The following is an 18,055-nucleotide window of genomic DNA, read 5'->3' on the forward strand; positions in this document are numbered from 1 at the left end:
AAAATGCGTGTGTGGGGGCGACGGAAGTGCGCATAAATGCAATTGCAGTCGAATAAATAAATAAAAATATTTTGTGCCATTAAATTTCAATTAATAACAAGGCAAACACACACACGTGCGCCGCATCAGTTGCCGCGGCGCGTCGACTTTTTCAGTCTTTCGGTCTTTTGGTCCTCAGTGCAATATTAATACATTTTGGCAGCGGTGCGTGCATGGCGCGCTGATTGCCGCAAGCCCATGAAATTAAGTCACAAATTAATTAATTAATGCAATCAATACGTTGGACATTTGCATTGCCGTCGCTGCCGCCGCCGCTGCAATCGATGTCACTGCATGTGGGCAACATCGCAACATCGCAATATGCAATTTGCAATTACAATTATGCCTTGCCTGACTGCAGCAGCAGCAGTAGTTTCTTGCACTCTAAATATAGTCTCAACTGGGCCATTAAGGTCGCCAGTTTTACACTGAGGGAATGGATGATGACCCTATTGAGCTTGAGTTTTTATTATAATAATAATATCAGTATTTACAAGAGTGTGTTGCTTGGTAACAAAGTCAATGTCTTAGAGGGGAAATTACCCAAATGCAGCCATGTGGAAAATATTTTGAGTGAATCAAACATTTCCTAGAGAAGGATAAGTTATTCTAAATACTATTTGAGAAAGTAGCAACATCCTTAACAAGCTTGGAATATTATTATAATATTTTTTTTACTTATAAGTCAGTATTTCTAAGTAATAAAGGCAATAGCTTTAAAAGAAATTTACAATTGGAGAAAATATATAAATATTGAAATGCAAAAAAATTGGTATAACAGTTTCAGCAGGCATGAACGCCAGCTCCTTAACTATAACTTGTTTGTTGTTACCAAGAACATATTGAGAATCTACTATAATGCTTGAATTACGATCGACTGTGTTCATCATTGGTTGAGATTTTTTAATCAACTGAGGGTGTGCTTGCTAGGGCTTTCTCCTTTATATACCGGTAAGACTAGAACATATTTACAGTTTATTTAAAGTAGTCTTACCTGATGGACATGTGTGTAACTAAAAGAAATAAAACGTCTCGAAAGAAACAGGACCACGAAGTCATTTTTGGATTCGAGTATTATGTTGTTCATAACTTAAAATTGAAATGTGGTCTGTCAACTACTCGAAAATTTTTTCCGATGGTTTGGATGCAGCAAAGTAAAAATAATTTCATTGGATTTGACAAAGACGTTGAAACTGGACCAGTATGACTTCTAGATGCCTGATACAATTATTGATCATATAAAACAAAAGGTTCTTAAAAAGGTATATAAAATTCCTGCGAGATGATTGTTTGTTCCTGGAAATTGTATTATAAATGTTATGTATTATCATTGTTATATATATTATTTGGTATTTTATTGTATTAATATTTGTGTTTATTAAATATTTCTTAGTTAAAGAAAATATGATAATGGTTATAAAAATATAACAATGATCTTTAAAATTGCTCGGAATAATCCCTGAAAAAGGATTTTTGTTTCCAGAAAAGCTTTGTTCCTCTGCTCTTGTAAGTTTCCTATGAACTCCATTTGCAAATATCGCAATAATTTTTTTTCGAGTGCACAAATTGCCTTCGCCCAAGTCGGGACCTCTTCGCACACAATCAAACGCCCCAACAGGAGTCGAGCACGCCATGGCGAACATAATTTTTTAATGGACTTTTAATGTCTGTCGCTTGTGCGCGGGGGGAAATGGGGAACGAACGCGAGTGTGTGAGTGTGTAAGCGCCTTGCTTTCGCAAAGCTTTTTTCGGGGTCAGTTTTTGGGGCTGCCGGGGCACAATTAGCGACAGTTTGTGCCCGACATGTGTAAACCAGCGAGAGAGGTGGGCTTTCCCGGCCATTCGTGTGCCCGGCTGTCAATTTATTAGTCGACGCCTCGCCTGGGCGGCAGTCAATTAGAGAGCAACAAGGCTCCGTTGTTTTTAAACTGCCAATAAGTTGGTATTATGATAGTCGCGGCTAATGGGTCCGAGTGGAACGGGTTTTCATAAATGAGTGCTTGGGAAACTCGGACCCAGGTTCCATAAAAATCTATTAAATTATTAGTGTTTTATGTAGTGTTTTTGGTTTTATTAATGTATTCCAGTTTGAATTAGTTTTTAGGCAATGCGAAATGTATTATCAAAAACCGTTTTTGAATAATTTTCAATTATTACTCAAAAATCCAAGGATCTCAAATTTTGAAAAATGTTGTCTTCAGTAATTGTTCAACTCTTTTTACAAATAAATAGCAGAATTCGTGGTTGTTTATTTTCAAAGCCATAGACAAGTCAAACTGTTTATGTAACCCCATTTTTTCCATATAATTGAATTAATTTGAATCGTTTATTTTTTGGCGCCGATAAATAATGTATCGTTTGAATTCGCTTAACCGTTTGAGTTGTTGTAGCTGTCCAAGTAGATGGCGCTTGCTAATGTTGCCCGTGTAGGTGGCGCTGCTCTTTTCCCTTCGAGTTTCCTAGTAATTGTTTTTCGGAGTACGGCGAATTCGCGCGTAGCGGTTAAATTTCGAACTAGGCCGGGCGAATTCGAACAAAGTTGAATTATTTAAAGCATACTTTTAAGCGCCACCAGCGCGCCAACTTTGAATTTATTTTTGAAAGAAAATGAAGCTTCTGCTTTTCTATACATTAATATTAGGAGGTTATTTTCATTTACAGTTTCAAGAACTTCCCCAAAAACAATGGACGTAATATATTTGGTTTATATTGTTCGCATTTCCATAATATGCACTTTTATTGCGATTTGCTTTATGCATCGAATATTTGAGTTACTGCTCCCTTCGAACACTCGATTATAGATTTATGTGGTAGCGTATTTATATAGACACATATAAAACTATAGTATATAGTATAGTATATATATATTGATCGGGGATCTTAGGGCACATCCATAAACTAACGATAGTGATAATAATTCCGATTTCACACCGCACAATGGAAACAATCATACTTTTTATTGGATCAACGGGCACATACTCAGGTAATGCGGTGTCAATCAATCAATCAATCGATATCTGAAGCCAAATCAATGAGTGTATTTGGGGTTAGTACTTTAACTTAAACGTATTAAATTTGACTAGTTGAATTTGCTTTACACATTTTAAGGTTGCTTTTGCATTTGCTGTTTTCTGCTCTTTTCCGAATATACGTTTTTTAACATATTGCCAAGACTACAAACTAATTAACATTAAAGATTTGGAGTGCCGTAAACGTAGATGTAAACTTTAGCAAGAGAAATCGTTAAAGATATACTTTGTGATATTTACGTGTGTTGAGTATTTTGGATGTTAGATTGCTATTGTCGTATAAATTAAGACCACGTATAAATATAATACAGTAAACTAAGTAGTTAAATCTAAGTCGAAAACTAAATTAAGAAACCTACAAGGTGTATGTACAAGAATATATTCTCTCTGGTCTCGCTTCATCGCTTTTGGTCGGGATGAAACTGAAGCTCGTGTTTGTGGTCCATGGGTTTTAATTGGGTTTTCTTGCGTAATCGTTGGGTTGTTCGAAGTGCGGGGCTATTCCGATCCTCCAGCTATCATATGTTTACGTATAAATGCGTCAGTTTTGCGACAGACAACGAATACAGCGAACAACCATCAAACAGATGATTAGATCCCTTTTTTGTATATATTTTGATCGTTTAGACCTTGCTTTCGGGTCCATCGGCCACGTGTTTGAAGGCCAATCGAATGCGGGAAAGGTAATGCGAGCATATATGACCGTAGTTCTTGTTGTACCACTCCGGTGTCTTGCCCCTAAAAATAGGCAATTATTTGATTATTTTATTAATTTAAAAATATTTAAATATATAATCTTACTTAACATCCACTCTGGCCAGATGCATAACCCTGGATCTGCCGCTGCCACAGGGCTCAATGAGATACCTGGAGGCCAGGACCACGCCCCTTACCGCCCCGAAAAGAGGCTTGGCCTTGGCATGATCTATAGAGGTCTCCACTATAACGCAGGCACCGCGCGGCAAATCAGTTTGCCAGGAACTAATACAGGAAATACATAATTAAATTAAATGTATTAACTAATTTAGAATATTCTAATCCTAACATACCGCAACACACAAAAGTCCGTGGAGAGCTGGCCGTCCAAGGCATACTGATAGATCTCCGTGCGATCGTCCAGTTTCTTGACCGTCTGGCATTGCAGTAAATTCGTGTCCCACGTGGCTCTTTGTTTGATCACGAACTCAAGGACCTCCCTTGGGGGTCCTTCGATCTCCGTGGTGCAGCGCCAGAGTCTCAGAGGATGACCATCGCCCACCTTCTTGTAGGCAATGTCCACATTGCTGTCATTCAGCGAGTTAACGCTAAACCAGCCGCGGGTTCTGAGAGGGATTAAAAGAAAGCATTAGAAATAAATATAATAATCATATTTATGGTGATTTTTATTTAACTAAATAAAGGAAATACTAAATTTCAAATACTAAATTGGATAGAGGAACTTTTTTTAAAGAAATAATATTATCAACTCACTTTTCACGACCCTCCTTAATGGTGGCACTGGTGCACTCGTAGAGGTATCCCCGCCAGTTGTGGAACTGCATGCCCTCGCCGAGAGCCTCCAGGGGCAGGGGCTTCGACTCCTCCATGTAGCTGAAGTTGCACTTGGCCAGCTTCTCCTTGGCGGCCGTGTAGATCTGCTTGTAGTGCTCGATCATGAAGGAGAGGCACTCGTGCGAGGCCTTGGCCTCGGCCAGCTCCTTCATGTCCGGCATGCCGGATCCCTTGCCCTTGCGACGTGGTGAGGCGGAAACGGAGGCGGAACCCGTCGAGATGGACGAGTGGAAGATGGACTGGGCCAGGCAGACGCCCAGGTTGTTGCTGGTCATCTGGTTCTGCTGCGAGTTGGCCGCCACAATGGTCAGGAACTCGAGAAGAACGTACAGGATCTCCCGGTTCTCGTCGGGCAGCAGGAGCACGGCACACTGCACCGCATCCAGACGCACTTCGGCGGGGAGATCTGGAGATAAATGGCACCAAAGGGTATTTTATAAAAGATAAAGTATTATTGATTTCATTACAAAACATTTAGAAAAATTGGTACTCCTAAATACTTAACTAAAATGGGTAAGGGCCTTAAGAGACTTGCTTGAATCTTGATTTACTGAATGGATTCATTCGAAAAAAGAGTTTACAGACCAACAATATTTTGAGAATTTATATATTATATTATGGGAAAATTTAAACTCTATTTCGTTAATATTAAAAATAAATATGTGCATCCCAGCTTCTTAAAAATAGAAGGACATTTTTGTTTTAAGATTTCTATTAAGTTTTGCCTTTAATTCTTCTAATTTTTTCTGGATAAGAAATCAAATTGTATTTTTTATACTCACGTTGAAAGATTGCCACAAAGGTCTCGGACATCTTGGTGGTCAGCAGGGATTCGGGCAGCTCGCGGAAATACTGCTTCAGCATGTCGGCCACATCGTAGGCCTGCTGCAGATCGAAGACATCCATGCACTCGGCGGTGGAATCGGAGACTTCGATCTGTTCGCGCAGCTTGATGATCCTTGACTTTCCTCCACTTTTCCGGAAGATTCCCACCTGGTCGAGGGCATTTAGCTGCAGCCAACGGAAGGCAGCTCGCACGGCTGTGGGAAGTGTTTGGCCACTGCGCTGGAGGATCATCAGGAGCGGCACGCCGAACACCTTCTTGTCCTTGTAGTCCGGCATCTTGATTTTTTTGATGAACTTGGGCAGTTCCCAGTTCCAGCCGGATCGATGGGACGGGCAGTATCGCTCCATGTGTCCAGTTAAGGTGACCAGGGCCAGTTTCCGGATAATCTGCAGTTGACCAGCTGACATGGCGGCAAAGGGCATGCCACCCGAATCCTCCTGCAGTGGCTCGATTTTCTTGGAGAAACACTTGCGGAATATCATATTGGGGCGCTCCTCCATCTGGAAACTGTGCCAACGCACCACCGGCTGTCGCTTGGAGCCACCATTTGTGGCACCACCACCAGCCTGATCTTCATCATTCTTGGGTTCCTTGCGAGAGGTGCTTCGCGAGCGGAAAGATGAGGAGCGGAAACCTTCGCGTTTCTTGGGATCCTTGCCCAAGTTCAGGGATCCACCGCGTGTCAACTTCTTGATCTTGACCTCTGTGGTATTGGAATTGGCATCCTTGATGAGGAGCTTCCTTCCCTGATGACACTCCGAGTCGGAATGGGCACCTATGTCATCCACCTTGCCCGTGCGCTGCAGGAATCTTCGGGCCTTGGAGGGTTTCCTCAGGGACAACTTACCCCCCGTCGAGGACTCCTGACTGTCGCTGTAGTAGGACGAGGAATCATCGGATTTGCCCTCCTTCAGCTGCGACATGGGACTGGAGAAGAAGTGCAGCGGGCTGGTCCTCATCGAGCGGGGAGTGGTGGGCGTCCTCTTGGGGCTGGAGCGATTGGGACTCAGGAAGTTTTCGCTGTGACTGGGCACTTTGAGGTCGTTGCCGAAGAACGGCGCCTTGGGGAATGTGTGCATGGGGCTCAAGGCCGATGGTGAGGGCGGGGTGGAATAAACGGCATCCGGTTTGCGCAGACTACTCCGCTGGTTGAATTGCGAAAGGTCCAGCACAGTGGGTCCACTGATCACCACATTCTCGCGATTCTGTCGCTTGCGACGTCGCGACTTGATGGACTCCACCCTCCTCAGCAGGGCCTTGGCCTGATCCTTGATCCGCTCGCTGCCACTTCTCCTCAAGCGACCGCCATCGGAGCCCTCGCCCAGGGAGGAGCCATCGGTGGCCACGCCACCACTGGCCTTGCTGCACCCGGGAATCACCAGCGTGATCCCAGCGCCATCCTCCTCGAACCGATCCGGACTCGACTCCTTCGACGAGCTCTCCGTCTTCTCCACGTTCAGGCTCAGCAATCCCGGAGGCGGCAGCTCCAGGCCCATCTCCCCGATCCGCGACCAGCGGCGAATGTGCGGTTGGAATGTCCAGTGCTCGCTCAGGGCGAAGTTCTCATCATCCGATTCCTCCTTTTGCTGAGAGATGGTAATTAATTAGGAGAAAGGGTTTTAACGATATAATACAAGGGGTAAGGAAACCTATGATGAATTATGGGAATTATAATCTCTGTTATGATAACAGATTAGTATTCAATTGCTACTCTAAGCGCAAGGTTAAGCTCATATATGATATGCTCTTACATCTATTGATAGATCCTTCTCTTACCTGTGGTGTTTGCGGTTTGTGGGACTGGTCCAGCCGCATGGTGGCACACCGATTGAGGACGCAGAGCCGGCGGTAGAGGGACTGCAGCTGATCGTTCTCGAGATTGGTGTGATCTTTGGCTACATTGTTCAGATCGATCGGGAACTGATGATCTGCAAAGGCATTAGGCGAGTGTTTAAAAGGACTCCTATTAGCTGGATGGGAGTATGTGTATTTTTGCGACTGCACGTCTCGACGACGCGTGAAATTCTAATTGAGAAACCTGAAAAGTCGAACGCCCATGGCGCCAGCGATCATTAAACGGGTACGAGTCGGGTTGCCTCGGTATATACGATACATGGTAGTCTGCCATCGGGCAGCTGAATTTTCACAGCGTTTTTCCACATATTTGCGTGGCCAATTCGCACGTAGGAAATCAAGTTCCAAGGCGACCGCCGCCTCGTCCACAAAAAAAAAAAAATGAAAAAAACTATATAGAAAAGAAAAGATTATACCCAGACGTTTACACATGTCGCGACGCGTCACACAAATACGAATAAAGCAGCGATACTGCAGATACAGATACATTCGCATCTGCAGCTGCAGATAATACTGCTCGACATCCGTAGGATGCACTGCGTACTGCGTACTGGGGTCTGGATACTCGATGCCTGGAAAAGCTGCATTGTTTGCACAAATATTGTTAGTATTACAACAATATTTTGTTCTTCTTGGGAAGCCATTCATGGTTTGTTGAACTTTCGGCTCAAAAGTAACGCCCCAACTCGTTTCTTTCTCTCCTTTCATGATGGGAGCTTTTTATAGTTTTGTTTACGCTCCTCCAGCGCCATTCTTTTCCTACTCTTGGCCCTGCTGCGTATTTATAAGACCATTTCGGATGCTCCTCTTCAAACAGTCAAGTGTTCGGTGTGTTTGGTTTCTAATTGAGGGAACAAAGCTGGTGTAAACAAAATGGGGAAGTGTGCCAGTGCCACCAAGTGTTCGATAACCCATTGGGAGTTACGATCCAGTACAAATCGCTGACGTCAGAAGGAGATTATTCGGGAAGTAGGTGTAATTCTCAGCTTTTTGTTTTTTTTTTCCCCCCAGGCTTTTCACAGTTTACACGAGACTGCTCAGAGGGGTTGGGTATGCATTCATTTATTGGGCCAATTATATGATTAATCTTTTTTCTCAGCCAATGACGCAGATTGCAGTGAAATTCGAATGTAATTAGGAGCAATTTATGGCTGTTTTGGGGAAATGTAGAAGCAATTAGCCTGGAATCTAAATTAGGATGCAGATTTCATTCGAATATAGAACTTTATGGGGTCTCCACGAAATAATTATTGTTTAGACTTGGCTGATGTTTCAATAAAGTCTTTGTAAGGGAATCAATTAACAAAGAAAGTAAATATAGATGATTTTAAAAATTTGAAAAAGAGTGGGACACTCTTCTGAAAATACGTGATACTTTATGGGATCAGCAGTGATTTATTTTCACCACTCCCCAAGTTCCGTTTCTGGGCTTTTGGCTCCCAGGAGAACCGGTTGCTTTGGACCAAAAAAATCGATTGCCTTGGCAAGCCTCATGAGCTCTTATTGCCCTCTTAAGCACTCCCATATGATCCTGGCCTGGCGCAGGTCACACCCTCGAATTAAGTCTGCCACTTTCGGTGAGTAATGTGAGTGCAAGAAGTGAACAAAAGGCAAACAAAGGCTGGGGGAAAATGCTCCATCCTCGGTCCTCATCTTGTTTTTTTCTTTGGTTTGTCCTGGTTTCCTGGGCAAATTAACAGCCGCTTACAGCCGGAACACCTCCTTTCAGCGGCAGCACAAGTCCCAATACCCCGGGCCAAATCAAATGACAGAGCAGCGAGCAACTTACACACCTACGGCATTTTAATTTGCCGAGCCAAAAGCCCCAAAGAATCCACCAAATGCTGCGGAAATTTGAGCGGCAATCTGCGCATGCGCCGCTGCCTTGTTTACACGAAACTCATTAAAATACGCATTTATCATGTTGTCCCCGGTCAGGGAAAGATGGTCATGCAGATGGGTTTTGGGTTTGCGTTTGGGATTGGGATTGGGATTGGAATTGAAGCCTGGTCTTAAAGACCTGCGATGGGTTGGGCTCCAGTTTAAATGTGCGCACAAATTATTCCATAAGTCGGGAATTTACGTTGTGGTTTCTATCACTTAAAAAACAATATTAAATAAAAAGGGGATTATATTATCTTTAGGTAGTCTTGAATATTTAATAAACGTTTATAAGGCAACTAAAAGAGTTTCAAGTTCAAGCATGGTCAAGTTAACTTCATTGGAGCTCTAAATATATCTATATATAGCGTCCAGAAAATTAAAATAATATTCATAATGAATCCCTAAGTTTTTCTGAGTGCACCTTCCAAGTCGTTGGTTCTGGTCTTGAATTTATGCAATACAATTCGCATATTTCAAGGTCGGCGACAGGGCGCCTGCGGACATGCCCAAATTGCAGGCTCTCCATTTCAGATTCACTTTTTGGTCTTTCGCGTTTTATTCTTGAACCCGCTTTTTGGCCATAATTCACATGAAGTCGGCGAACTTTTTTGGCTTAAGAATGTACTTTTCGGGTCTGTTTGTTTGAGTCTCTGCAGATCCGCTCGGCTCATCAATCTGCGAGGCCTCCAGGCGTTAAATGCGTTGCGACAAATGCCGTGGAGAAGGGTCGACTTCGCTTGCGATTAAGGAAATCAAATAAATATGCAGCCTGCGCAGGGTTCAATGAACTTATACTAACATTTTGGCTGGCGGTTGTAGTTTTGGGTAGCCCCTTCTTCAAAGGCCAAAGCCCTTTTAAACGAAAAATCCAAAAAAAAGGGGGAAAAAACCGAAACCATTTTAATTTTCGGTTCTGTGCGGAGTTTTTTATACGAAGGTGGTCCTCATAAATTCTTTTGGCCTGCGTGTCCTTTAGCCTTTTATTATATTTTATTGGAGTTTGGCTGCTTCACGAGTTTTTGCAGGCCACTCATGCGGTTTTTGCTGTGCGTTGCTTTGGGTTAAATTCTTGAGATTGCCCTGATCTGGTAGGTAGGCGTTGCTGGGCTTTCGTTTTCGCCTGAAAGGACTTGGATAGAAGTGGATCGGATTCGGGATCCAAGGGATCCCATCAGCCTAATTGTTGTCGCGGTTTGTGCCGCGTGTTTGGGATATCAAATTCACTATCATGTAGAGGGCAGCTCTTTGTCTGCCGATGGTGTTGAAACCCTTAGACGTCGTGAGGCGGCACTTAAATTGTTCTCGAATGTTGCCACGTCATAAATGTTTTGTCTTTAACCTCCTTTTTTATTTCTTCTACTTGGACTTGGGGCAGTGGCAGTGGCGAAAGTGAAAGTTCGAGTAATACAATTAATAAACTGCCACTTGGAGAGCGTTAAACACACAAGACTAAATGGCGGGCATGTTGGTCAAGTGGCTCGGTCGCTGTTTCTGCCGCTGCTGCGTCACCGCCGATGACGAGACCATCAATTACCGACCACCAGCCTGCCACGCCCCCAGGGCAAAAGCAAGCTTCCACGACATGCACTGGGGGAAAAAAGGGTCCACGAAAGTCATGCGAAAATTGGCTTCAATTAGGTGAAAACTGCTATAGCCATATGACACTGCCTTAAGTTTTTCCCAACAGGATATATATTTTTCCTTTAGGCTGCCAAGATATATTTAATAAATTGAGATTTAAGAAAGTGTGACTTTGCTGTGACTTCCTAATAATTTTCAGTATTTGCTTAACCATTATTTCCCAAAGTTCTTCACAGTGTAGTGGGACTTAAGTAAGTGCCACATTTAATTTAAACTGTTGATGCTTTGACTTCCGAATAATTTCTAGTACCAATTTAACCATTTTCTTCTCAATTTATTCTACCATTTCTAACGATTTTTTTAACAGTGCAGCGCAAAACGGAAGTGCGTAGTAGGGGGTATTTTTGGGGAGGTGGATGTGGTTCGCACTTACCTTCGTACATCTGTGCATATTGCGGAAAACCTGCAGCTCGCAGCCATTTGCAAGCCTCCACGGCTTCGATTTCTGCAAGAGGAAAAGAGGGAAGAGAAATAAAATTGCTTATTTATGCCGGGCTAATTTGAGACAAGGACAGGACAAAGAACGCATTGAACCGCAAATAAGAAATGTAAGTCATACTTTTTTATGAGCCCAAGACCGCAATGAATTCAAATCGAATTTCGTCCAGTTGGTCTGAAACAAAGGCGGCCAAAGGCACTTGGCCTTAGCTATTTTAAATGCTAATCTGTTTTTGTTTTTTTTTTCTTGTATCCAGCTTGGCTCAATTCGAGTAACAGGATCTGGCGACAGGGCTATTGATTTTTAATCAGGCTGAGCGACAACATGAAACAGTTTCCGGCTGCTTACTGCCAGCAGGAAAATATGAACCTATGTGGAAAAGCGGGGTAGAACGGGAAAGGCGGGGGGTTTGTGGCTGAGTGAATTATTATTGAGTTTTGCAAGCGATTAACTTGCACGAGGATGGCAATACCTATAGCTACAGCTATACCTACACCCATTCCTATAGCGATTGTGGGAGCACCTGTCCGGGTTTCCTTTTCCCAGTGTCTCCGCAGTTATTTATAAACGAGAGCAACCCCTCGGACATCGATTTATGCTGCTGGCATTCTGACAGCTGCTCGCCGGACGCATGACCCGCTTCCAGGGGATCCGGATCCTGGCAGCGGGCCAGGTCCCCAGTACTCATATGTACTCATATGTTGACCTGACCCAAGGAACTGCGAGTAAGTGGGCTTAGGTACACTCGATTATGCATGCAAATTGCGGGCGAAAATAGCGCAACATATGGAATTGCATGTCTATGATTGGGACGATTACCCAATCAACTTGGGTTTCTCTATTTATAAATAACAAAATCATTTTTGCTCCAACTCTAATTCTAAAGTCATCCATCATGAAATTGGCTGGAAGTTTTTCAATTTCTTTGGGTTTTTTTTTCCTTAGGCTCCAAATTCTCTATTTAAAAATTAATAAATCATCATTTTTGCTCCTACTTTAATTTTCAAATTAGCCTAAAGTTTATTATTTTTGTTAATGCCTTAAATATACAGTCAGTACTCTCATGCAAAAATGAAAATAAGATAATTTGTGCTTTCTAAACCCATTAATGGTGTTATGACCTTTAAGATTTTGTATTAATATTCTAAAATAATTATACCAAACTCAATATTAGGGTAATGATTAAATATTAAATAAATACTATTTCCAGAGCTTGGCATATTTAATAAACAACTTCTTAATTTGTAAAGAAATGTTTTCAATTTAACATGACATTTTAAGCTTCCGCACTTGTTGTAATCAAGGTGTGAGTGGATATAATTACTATCATGATCCCGCAATTGCAACTTTTGCGTTGGCAGTGTTATTTTTCTGTAAATGCCACTTGTGAGTGGTATAAATTGCGCATACGCCACGTTGACGTTACAAACTCATCTAAAAGCCATTTAAAGCGAGTAAAACATTGTGGAGGTGTGTTTGTGTGTGCAAAAGGCTCACTCACAGCTTATTGCGTCAGGTTCAATATTTGTTCCTGTATACCCACACACACACACATTGTACCGCCCAGTTGTTGTCCTTATTGTCCTTTGCTGACCCATTTCCCACCAACTCAACCCTCCTCCTGCCTTTTAAAAACATTTCCAAACAAGCAACGCGCAAATTCATGAACTTCACCTGCGCCCAGGATAATAATTATTCTGATGGACCCGAACATTGTGTGTGGGGGAGTTTTGGGGGCGTTTTGGAACATGAGACAATGCTGATCATCATCATCGGGGCTTCCATGATGCGGCGTTTTGACCTTAAGGCTAATTAAAAATATATAAAATGCCAAGCAGACTGCCTTTCGCGGGGGTGTTTAAAACAAAAACACATTCTTTTTTGTCTTGCGCTTTCGGTGAACTCTGCTCTTTAAATTGGCCGATGATTATCTAAGTAGTATTGAGTTTCATGGAATTATCGGTACCATTTCCTGGAACCAGAAATAATGAGTTCTTCAAGGAACTATAAGATGTCTTCCAGAAACTCATATTTCTTATTATTATTTCAAGGATTTTTAAAGGTTTCAACACAGGAAGCCTTTTTAAAAAACGTACATTTTCAAATGCTTTTTAAGGGAAGCTTAAACAAATACAAATATTTTATAAACAAATATTTAAAATAATGATGCTTAACCCTCATTTTAATCAAATGTATCTATGAGATACATTTATGAGTTCACTATCTTTGGTTTTAAAGTGTTTGTATCTCGCTAAGATTAAGTTCCTGAAAGTTTCTCCTTTTCCTATCCTGTTCAATTTTCTCTGCCATTTGTAAATGAATTAAACAAGGCTTGTCTTTGTTCTCGTGGCGTCACCATTTTGCATACATAATATTGTCTCTGCCCGAACTCGGGATTAATTGAATCCCCCTTTGCTCTGGCATAGTTTAAGCTTGTTGTTCACCAAATTTGTTTAAATTTTCAATTAAAATTTGCATTGATTTCGAGAGCCGCCCACCGAGACCGCAATGGGGTAAAAGTCAAACCAGCTGGCTGTTTCTGGTTTATGGTTTATGGTTTCTGCGGAGGATACCAAAGGGAAAGGAAAGGAAAGCAAGGGAAAGCAAAGGAAAGTGTCAATGAAAGCAAAGTTCCTAACACAATTGCCGTAGATTTTATCCTTCGCTCGGAAAATTCTGGCCCATTGTGTGGGTGTGTGTGTCACTGACACGCGTTTCCACTCGACTGTCTGTGTGTGAGTGCGTGTGCTCCAGAAAAATGCAGCCAAGCTGAAAGAGATGACATTGTATGCGGATGACAGACAGCAGCGTTCACCGACTTATGTTATGTAAAGGATCTAGCATCCCTGGGATGTTTGTTTCCATGGCTACAAAAGCCCCCGTTACGCACAGCTCAAAACTTTTGGCCTAATATAATTAAATGGCCAGAACACATGATGTAAAAGCTTTGACCTCGGCTCGAACAACATTCTACCCTCCACATAAATCGATTTCTGTTGACACTAATTGATAGCTAATTCAATTGCCACAGGCTCCCAAAACATTATTCAGCAATTTCATTAATTTCCCGCTAAACGGTTTCATTTGCCAATTATGCTGCCATATAAACAGTAAATTGCCTAGCCCCAGGAGCCAGAAACAATGCAATTTTACAGCAGAAATGCAAATGAACCGAGTATGTTCGTTAGATAAATAATTGTCGTAGGTGTCGTGGCTTTAATTAATGGCCAAGTGGCCAAATGGCCAATGGCAAGCTGCGCGAATGCTTTATTGTCTGCCATTGCATTCGAATGTCATGAGGAACATAAATTTCAGTCACCTTGTGATTGCTTCCCATCAAAGAGAACGCTGGCCAAAGTGGATTATTAATTATAAATTGCAAACCAGAAATAGCCATCTATATAGGATAGACCCCTAAACAGTTGATCTGGCGCTTTTCAGTTGTGTTTTCGAAATAGAGTTGTTGGGCCCACGTAAATAGACATGTGCACACTCCTTTCCTCTTCGCTGGGCACACAAAAGCCTGTTGCCTGCTGCCTGGCTAAAGGATAAGGCTATTTATACATTTTCTGGGCCATAAGTGTGTGGCAGATGCTGCTCCCTTCTAGCCAACTCCCTTTTTTGGCCCTGCCAAATGGCTGCAACAAGTGGCATGGTGGAACGTCAGTTTAATTTGCTGTGAACTCAACGATGGGTGGAGCTGCTCACTTTCGCCTGGGGGCCACCATTTTGAGCCCTCAATGTAATTAGGGGCCAAGTAGCAGCGGCCCCTCGGGAATTCCTCGGCCAAATATAACAGATCATTGAGCTTTTAATGTGTTTTTAATGTCAGCGCATTATATGCGGCATATTTCCTGCTGGGCGCACACTCGCGCACAATAAAAATAACCAAAATTAGCATCCGCAAGCCAAAATAATCAAACAATAACAGAATAAAAGCAAACAAAACAAGGCGGAACGGAAAGTTTATACATTGTTATAGGCCAAAAATGGCTTAGGAAAATGAAATTAAATTAAAGGATAGAAATTGCTAGCGGCTTACAGGTGGTTGGTTAGGAATTTTCCCAAGAGGTTAGCCGAAATACAGAACAAGGAAATTTTAAGACACTGCCATAATATCCGCTTCCAATGGACCATTCAGTTCTCTGTGTCATATTTGTACATCTTTTTGGCGGCACGAACCGTGGAGGCAGGTACGAGTTATAATTAAAACAATTTCCCGCATTTTTTACCCGTCCACGAGTATACATATTAATTGTATAATAATTTTTTTCCATTTATTACAGCACGCAAACAATTTTCTTTATTTAAATGAATGGCTCTGCTTGACTGGCGCGCAATTTCACTAGAGTGTAAAGAAAACGGCAAAACCGGTGGATGGTGATGATGATTATGATGGTCATAAGGCGGGGACATTGACTGACTGACTGACTGACTGACTGACTGACTGACTGGATGACCGAATGATTGACTGGCTGACAGAATGCTAGTGACAGAGGAGCGGGTTGGGATCACTTGTTGCAATTCCCCCTGCCCTATTGATACACATATTCCCAAACTAGCGGGGCGAATAATTCGATTTAAATGCGAGGCGTCGACTGATAAGTACAAGCTGTGCACTGGAAATAGCCATGCCCCGCATTCCCATTACCAAAAATAAACGGCTAAAATGGGCAGGGGGTTCTGCCGGGGGATGGGGGGATAAAGATCCCCTTGTGGGGTGCCGAAAAACCATAAACAGCCAATTGCTGGCGGTGCGAGTGGCGCGCGCGCATTCCAAGCCACCAGAAACACCATGATCCAGACTCGCATATTTCCATAATTGTAAACAATAATAACAAAGTATTTAACAATTTGCCAGCGGCCAGTGGGCAAAACAAATTTGCCCTTGAAGCAGGGCTACACTGGGCAAAAAGGTTTTGCGAATCATAAATTGGCCAATCTATAAAGGTGCTTACTATGCAATGTTCTAGCTTGAGAGAATGAATGATACATTCTTATAATATCATTATGATCTTTCGTATTTTTAAATTTTTTCTAATATCATGTACACATTTTAACTTTTTTTAAAACCTTGCAAAATATATAGTAATATAGAAAAAAATATCTAATATCTTTAATAACTAACTGTCGTCATCTTATATCATACATCATGATCATGATACATATGATCATTTATTTGGTTTGAGATCAAATCGCATTCATATTAATCATTTCTATTAACAATTATTGTCTGGTGTCTCAAATTCTAGCCCTATCTTCTCAAAAACATATAAAATTATTTTTAATTTCTTGTTAAAAAATAGTTCGCTAAGTTTTTCCCAGTGAGCTGCCTTGGCGGTTGTTAAATGCCACCTTATGCTCACCTGCAATCTTGCGTTCGCGCATTTTCCGCCACAATGCCTCGGCCTTGCGTTTGGGCCAGTTCTCGAACTTCTGCGAGAAGCTCCTGAAGAACTTGTACTCGCGTATGGTGATGGACATGCGGCGTTGCATATTGGCCAGTTTGGGCAGCGCCGTCTTGAAAAGCACTCACAAATGTGGTTTTCCCGATAGAAAAGAATCAACTGTTGGCCGCTCGAAGCGGATTTCTTGGATTGTTTACAGAAAACTACACCAAAATACACCCCATTTCGAGCACACAATGCACTTTCATCTCTTTTTTCTATTTATTTTTTAATTGATATTTATTTTGTTTAGGTATTTATTTTGATTGGGCTTTAAGTCGGCGGCGTCGACGCGCTCCACCCGAGTTTTCCACTCGCTGCGGCCACGAAAATCGACAACCGTGCACGGCGCCTGTAAGAGCACTAATGAATTTGCAACGCGTTCGTTTTCCCCTCGGAAAATGGCGAGCCGAAGTCCGCAGCAGTACGAAGCATCGGCAACCGAGCAGCGAAATGGGCGCACGGGGCGTATGAGCAACCCCGAACAACGGGGCGTATGAGCAACATGGCTGTGCTGTTGCTCGTACTTCTTCATCAAGGGCCTCTAGGTATTGTTCGCCCAAATAGGCCGTAGAAAGGGCAACTTCCTGGCCCATGTTCCATTGGGACAGACACAGAGAGAGTTATCGGCCCCACAATCGCTTATTATTATTATTTCTGTGGTTAGTTGGCCAGGGCCATGGGCGAACAAATAAATAAATAAATGAATAACTGTCATGTTGATGATGCTTATTTCATTTCCATGTTCGCCAAAAGGACTCTCAGCTGATGTTTCAGTTGTATTTCTCTTTTTGTTTCACGAGGCATTCATTAAAATTTATACGTTGGCATGTGAAAGTTTCAAGACACCGAGATACAACCGCACCTGTTGCTCCACTGAAAGGTGTGGGCGTTGTGGCTGTGGGCGTGGCTGTGTGCTTTGTGCACAGTTGGTTTGGCACAGTTTTTTTTTTATTATTTTTCATTTTAGATATGTGTGTGCTGGAGTGTGCTCAAGGTTGAGCTTTTGCTCGGTTTTATGATTTATGGAGAGTTGAATAAATGGTATTATTGCGTCTGGAGGGGCTTTGATGATACAGCCGCTCATCTGTTTGATATCTCCATTGAGACCCGGTTATTCAGAACAATTCTAATCGCTGAAGTGCAAGTCCATTGTTTTCACACAGCTGCAGTTCGTTTGTTTAAGGATCACGTTTTGTCTTTGCATCTTGCACTGGGAAAATATTGCCATTTCGCTTTTATTGGAGGCGATTAATTGGATAAACAGGAAAATTATGAGCACAAATCATTGGCAAATCACTCGGGTACATTATTTCTCATTAAT

At 42.2% G+C, this 18,055-nt stretch overlaps 2 protein-coding genes across 3 annotated transcripts in view; one reads left to right on the plus strand and one right to left on the minus strand.

The window, feature by feature from the left end:
* Positions 1-2,737: 2,737 nt before the first annotated feature.
* cv-c (crossveinless c) overlaps positions 2,738-18,055 on the minus strand; it is a 95,328-nt gene continuing 80,010 nt past the window's right edge. The window contains exons 1-8 of one of the 2 annotated variants that reach the window (XM_065867145.2): positions 16,651-16,795; positions 11,219-11,290; positions 7,243-7,394; positions 5,402-7,052; positions 4,539-5,025; positions 4,118-4,390; positions 3,870-4,049; positions 2,738-3,806 (exon numbers count right to left, since the gene is read on the minus strand). In XM_065867145.2, the coding sequence (XP_065723217.2) occupies positions 3,692-3,806; positions 3,870-4,049; positions 4,118-4,390; positions 4,539-5,025; positions 5,402-7,052; positions 7,243-7,394; positions 11,219-11,290; positions 16,651-16,780 (3,060 nt within the window). In that variant the 5' untranslated portion in view covers positions 16,781-16,795 and the 3' untranslated portion in view covers positions 2,738-3,691. Of the gene's footprint in view, positions 3,807-3,869; positions 4,050-4,117; positions 4,391-4,538; positions 5,026-5,401; positions 7,053-7,242; positions 7,395-11,218; positions 11,291-16,650; positions 16,796-18,055 lie in introns of those variants that run through there. The other variant, XM_065867144.2, reaches the window with a different exon arrangement.
* Positions 9,630-18,055, plus strand: part of His4r (Histone H4 replacement) — a 267,260-nt gene continuing 258,834 nt past the window's right edge. Inside the window, exon 1 of the mRNA XM_070996443.1 lies at positions 9,630-9,639. The gene's annotated coding sequence lies outside the window, so the exon portion shown is untranslated. The remainder of the gene's footprint in view (positions 9,640-18,055) is intronic.

Source organism: Drosophila suzukii, chromosome 3 (genome assembly GCF_043229965.1).
Source record: "Drosophila suzukii chromosome 3, CBGP_Dsuzu_IsoJpt1.0, whole genome shotgun sequence".
NCBI classification, from domain to species: domain Eukaryota; kingdom Metazoa; phylum Arthropoda; class Insecta; order Diptera; family Drosophilidae; genus Drosophila; species Drosophila suzukii.